Source organism: Phaethon aethereus (assembly GCF_964289735.1).
Source record: "Phaethon aethereus genome assembly, chromosome: 16".
Taxonomy (NCBI): Eukaryota; Metazoa; Chordata; class Aves; order Phaethontiformes; family Phaethontidae; genus Phaethon; species Phaethon aethereus.
This window is the reverse complement of record NC_138592.1, coordinates 11,579,129-11,584,328: the sequence shown is the minus strand read 5'-3', so window position 1 is coordinate 11,584,328 and position 5,200 is coordinate 11,579,129. Positions and strand designations below refer to the sequence as shown.

General features: G+C 56.7%; 1 protein-coding gene across 1 annotated transcript; it reads right to left on the bottom strand.

Moving 5' to 3' along the window:
- Positions 1 to 1,974: 1,974 nt before the first annotated feature.
- ZHX3 (zinc fingers and homeoboxes 3) lies at positions 1,975 to 4,839 on the bottom strand (the record flags this gene model as incomplete). Its single annotated transcript, XM_082007173.1, has 1 exon — positions 1,975 to 4,839. The coding sequence occupies one exon, from the start codon at positions 4,837 to 4,839 to the stop codon at positions 1,975 to 1,977; it is 2,865 nt and encodes a 954-aa protein (XP_081863299.1).
- Between the last annotated feature and the right edge of the window lie 361 nt (positions 4,840 to 5,200).

Below are 5,200 nucleotides of genomic sequence, written 5' to 3'. Positions count from 1 at the left end.
TTTCCTTTCCTAACACACACATACAAGTGTGCCTGCAAAGCCCTTCATCGCCAGGGCTTAAGGACCAGAAAGGGCGGAGAGGATATATGCAGCCATGCCAACCTTTAGAGAACAAACACCTTAACAGACAGATTAAAAAAAAAAAAAAAAAAAAAAGAGAAAAAAAGTACTGTGCCAGGATAGTCCATATCTAAGCAACGACCTTGTTTACACAATGTCTGAGATTCGTTATGCTTGTATAGGCAGCTGTAGGCATTGGTATATGGATATGAAATCTGAAAGTCTGTCCACCGGAAAGCAAACAAGAGCATCCTATTTCCTGGGTGTGAGCTGAGCCCCCGCCAGCTCTCAGCCGTCTTGGCTGGGCCACCGAGAGCTCCACACTAAGTGCCCAGCTTTTGCACGTGCACTCTCTCGTGTGCTGTGCTCAAAGGTCTCCGTTACGGCAGTGCTTTATCACCATGTCCTGCTCCTTGAGGTTCGGATCAGACCGGCTCATAGGTTTCTTAAAGACCAAAAATTTCTTCTCAAGGTTAAGAGCGGATCCTCTGGGGCTGGTGGTTTGAGTTCAGTCTGTTTCTGAAAAAAGAACAGAAGCGTCAGAGATGCTCCAGCTAGCCACAGGGGCATGCTGGGTGGGGAGGAAGGGGTGCAGGAGTGCCTCAGGATGGGCAAAATTGGGAGCCTTGATGGAGTCAGCTAAAGTGAAAGGCCAACCCCATTCAGAGGGGCCAGGAAACCCAGAATCCTCGTGGGAGTGGAGCTGGGCTTTGGCCAGCAGCAGGGCTAAGGAGGGACACAGCCCATGGCGGTCCAAAGTCGTGCACCCTCGCTGAGCACCTCCTGCCTCTGCATCACAAGGGGTGACTGGACTGGCTTGCTCTGGGTGGCATAAAGCCACGCTCAGAGGGTGCTGGCCAGGGCAGGGCCATCGCCCTGGCACGGACACAAAAGCTGACCCATCACCCCTCCCCAAACCGCTCCCACTGCAACACCTCCCCAGCCCGCTCCTGCGGCCGTTAACCGCTCCCCGGCAACGCACATCCAGACCTCTCAGCTGCGAGAAGGGCAGGGCCCAGCTCAAACCCACACTCCATCTCCTCTGCATTAGACAGGGGAGGGGAGCAATGAATTTTAGTGGATTTTTTTTTTTTTTTTTTTAAAGGCCTGCAGCCATGGCAGAGGTGTGTGCGAGGCTCCAAAGAAAAGCAGTGGGGCTGGAGAAGATCCCAGCTGCCCAGCATGCCGGCAAGGGGCTGCATGCGTGGAGCAGGCGTGGGGCTGCGCGGCCCGCAGCAGGACAGGACAAGCGCTCGGCCATCCCCATCTGGTGGGAACCCCGCCAGGGAGGAAACGGCCCCCAGCTGCACTTCTGAAGAGCCTACGGAGGGCTTGGAAATCACCTCTCCTCTCCTCCACACGCGCGTGCACAACACACGCGCCTTGCAAAAGCGAGTCCTGGAGGGGTAGGACCAGCAGCTGTAAACACCAGCCCTCCATGTCCTCTCCTTCCTTGCAGCCTCCATCTTCGCCACCCGAGCCTTGCCCCGCGCCAGACAAGGATGCTCACATCTGGGGAGCTGGCAGGGGGAGAGGGAAGGGAGGAGGCTCTTGCCTGCGCAGCCAGGCACGGCTTACGGCTGCTGCCCAAGGCCCAGGGGAGGCATGGAGGGCATCGGTGGCATGGGACACAGCAGCCAGGCCCCTTCCTTCCCAAATACCCATGCCCTTCGTAAAAAAACCTCAAGGGCCACCTTCCCCTGGGGCAGATAAAGGGACCAGACACTCCCGCTAGCTTTACGCTTAAAATGAAGCCAGGATTTGGCTTCAGAGTGGAGCCAGCACCCAGTGACCAAGGCAGGCAGGGGCGGGCGGGGGGGCAGGTAGCGGCACTCACGGCATCTCGCTGGTCCCCCATCTTTCCTGCTTCCTCCATTAAATCCCAAACAGCAAGACCGGACACTCAACCCTTCCCTAAAGCCTCAGTGGGAAACGCTCAGTGCCCCGTGCTCGCCCGAACCCTCCCTCGGAGCCAGCCCTGCCCGAGGCGGGGGCCTTACCGAGCCGCGCGGTGGGCGGGGGGCCGGGGGTGTCGGGGGTCCCGGCACTGCCTTCCTGGCCGCCCGGCTCCCACGACTCGCTGCTCTCCGACACCTCCGAGCCGGCTTCACACGGCCCTTTCCGGCTTCCCGCCGCCTCGCCGGCACAGGCCTCCTCGGGGCCGGTGCCCCTGCCCTCCTCCTCCGCCTTCAGCGCAAACCACACCTTCAGCTGCTGGGCGCTGAGGCGGGCGCGCTCGCAGAGGCCGGGCAGGTCCTCCTCCCGCAGCCCCTTGTGCTTCTCGTAGTAGTCCTCCAGCACCTCGCGGCCGGCGGGGCTGACCTCCACCAGCCCCGGGGGGAAAACCCCCCGCCTGTAGTTCTCATACCACTTCAGCTGCCCGTTCTTGTAGCCGTACCGGCTGTCCCCGAACCAGCGAATGACCTCGGCCCGCGGCAGGCCCGTCTGGGAAACGATGGCGTCGTATTCCTGGTTCGTGGGCCGCTGGGTCTGCACGAACATTTGCTTCAGCAGATGCCGCTGCTGGGCCGTTTTTTTAAAGTTCAGTTTGGTTTTCGGAGGGGTGGGCGGCCGGCTGGAGCTGCCGTCCCCTTTCTCGTTTGCACCTGCCCCCGGTAACTCACTTTTGCCATTGGACTCGGTCACTCGGAGGTTTTTCAGGTTGATTTTGATGGGACTCACTTTCCGCTCTGCTGAGTTCAGGTTGTTGCCGGAGGCATCGACTGAGCCGTTTTCGCTCGCGGCCCTCAGCTCATCCAAGTCGTCCTCCCCTACTCCGCCACCATTTTCTGCCGCCGCCTCCTCCTCCTGCCGAGCCGCCTCCTCCACTTTCTTATTCTCCTCCGCCACCTTCTTCTTCCTCCTCTCCGAGAACCAGCTATCAATTTCCCTCCGCGTCATCTTCGTCTCCCCCCTCAGGCGGTTCACCTCTTCCTCTGCAGGAAGGGGATTTTGGGCGAAACTGCTCTCCAGGGCCTTCAGCTGCTCCGGTGCCCGCTCTTTGTACTTGGTTGGCGTGAAGTCGGGTGCCTGGTGCCATGACTGCCGCCGCGGTGGGTGGTGAGGGGCCGGCGTGGCTGCCGCCGCCGTGGGACTCAGCTCGGCTCCCCTGAGCGAGACGTCGAAGGCTATTTCGGGAAGGGAATCGAGAGCGCTGTCTCCAGGGAAGACGGCCCGACCGCCTCTCACGTTCCTGTAGTGATACCTCCTATCGCTGAACCATTTTCGAATCTCCTTGGTGGAAAGGCCCGTGATTTTTGTCAGCCGCTCGACTTCAGCCTGGCCAGGGAACTGGTTTCTGCAGAAGCTGCCTTTCAAGGCCGAGAGCTGCTCGTGGGACTTCTTGTTTTTGTAGACGTTGGGATCCAGGAAGGTCTGCGAGGAGATGGCCGGGCAGGCGGTGAGCAGTGACTGGGCGCTGTTGACCACCTTCACCCCCGTCGTGTTGCTGGAGCTCACCGTGCCGTGCTGTGCCGCCGGCTGCGGCTTGGGTACGGAAGTCACTGCCAAGGTGAAGGAGGAGCTGGTGCCCTTCAAGCCATTTGCCATGACGGGCTGCGTGACCAGCAGCCCGCCCGTCCCCTCCGGCTGCCCCACCACATGGCCCGGTAAAGTCGCCTGAATAAGATGGGGGACGCTCCCGGGGTTTGCAACCAGCGGCGTGTTCAAAACTGTGATGGTGGGTTGTGGCACGGACTGAATAACAGTGTTGAACATCTTCTTCCTGGCATCTTCAATCTCCTCCGGTGACCAGCTGATGCCCTGCTTCAACCTCTGGGCAGTGAACCAGATCTTCAGCTGCTCTTCTGGGTACTTTGTCACCACAGTCAAGTAGCAGAGCTCAGCTTTTGTAGGGTAGGGGAACTTGTGGAAAGAGTTTTTGAGGAAGCTGTTGGAGTCCATGGCGGCGTTGTACGTTGGAATGCTGCTCAGGGGGATCATCACCTTGGGAAGGGACTTGGACGTAGGTAGCTGCTGATGCAACGGGGGTTGCTGCTGCAGTGACACAAGTTGTGCAACACCCGCCTGCAGAACAGGCACATTTCCAATGATGGAGCCATTCACCATATGAGATGATTTTGTCGAACTTGCAGTGGGCTGGCTGACCGGCACGGAGCCGTTTGGGAATGAATGCTCTCCATCTTTCACCTCCGACTCACTGCCCAACTGACTTGACGCATTCTCCTTCAGTGTATGGATTTTTTTGGCCTCAGGTTTACCTTTCATTATCTTCATAATGGGGGTTTTGGTAATGATAATTTCAGACTGGCCATCCACCCCTTCTTCAGGAACCTCTCCCGGAAGGTCATGGCTGCTGGCAGCCTCACAGAGACTTTGCTCCACAGAGGTATGATTGTCCTGCTTAGCCACCCTCCAGATGAAGCTCGTTTCACCAGCATGCGACTCTGCATTGTGGTGCGAGAGCCCTTCATGGCTATTTGCCAGAAAGTTGCATGCAACACACGCAAACGCAGGGTCTTTGCTAAAGTCTGAGTGCTCGGAGTCCAAGTGCCCAAAGAAGTGATGAACGTCTTGAGATCCAAAGTCGCATGACTTGCAGATGTAAGTGTCGCTATCAGCGATACCGCGGTGCCCGTTAGACAAAGCTCCATTATTACTGTTACTGGCACCAGCGTCGCTAGCTGCTGGCCCTTCTGCAGGGGCATCTTGTTGCGTTCCTTCATGACCACCTTCTACAGCGTCCAATTCAGTCTCCTGAAGCACCAGTGTTTTTACTGGTATCATGCAAGGAGTTGTGGATTTTCTTTTGCTAGCCATCACTACAATTGATCCAGATGATTATTTTTCTTTCACTTAAATGAAATTTAAATTTAAAAAGCGCTATTGCAAGTGCTCTGTGGTCAAGATTCCAGCAAATTCATGATGTCCCAAGGAGTTGTTGTCAAATGTTGACAAATGTTCATATTTGCCACTGAACCTGAGGACAAGGAGAGGGAGGAGGGGTTAGTTCCCTTGGCATTAGACAAAGCACAACTGTGCTGGTATTTAACTGTTTCACTCAATAAATAATTTTCAGCCTCTTTCACTGGAAAAATCTAACTTGACCTTGGATTTACTGTCTTTTCACACATACAACCTGTGAATTACCTGTTTAAATCCAAACACACAAACATGCCTC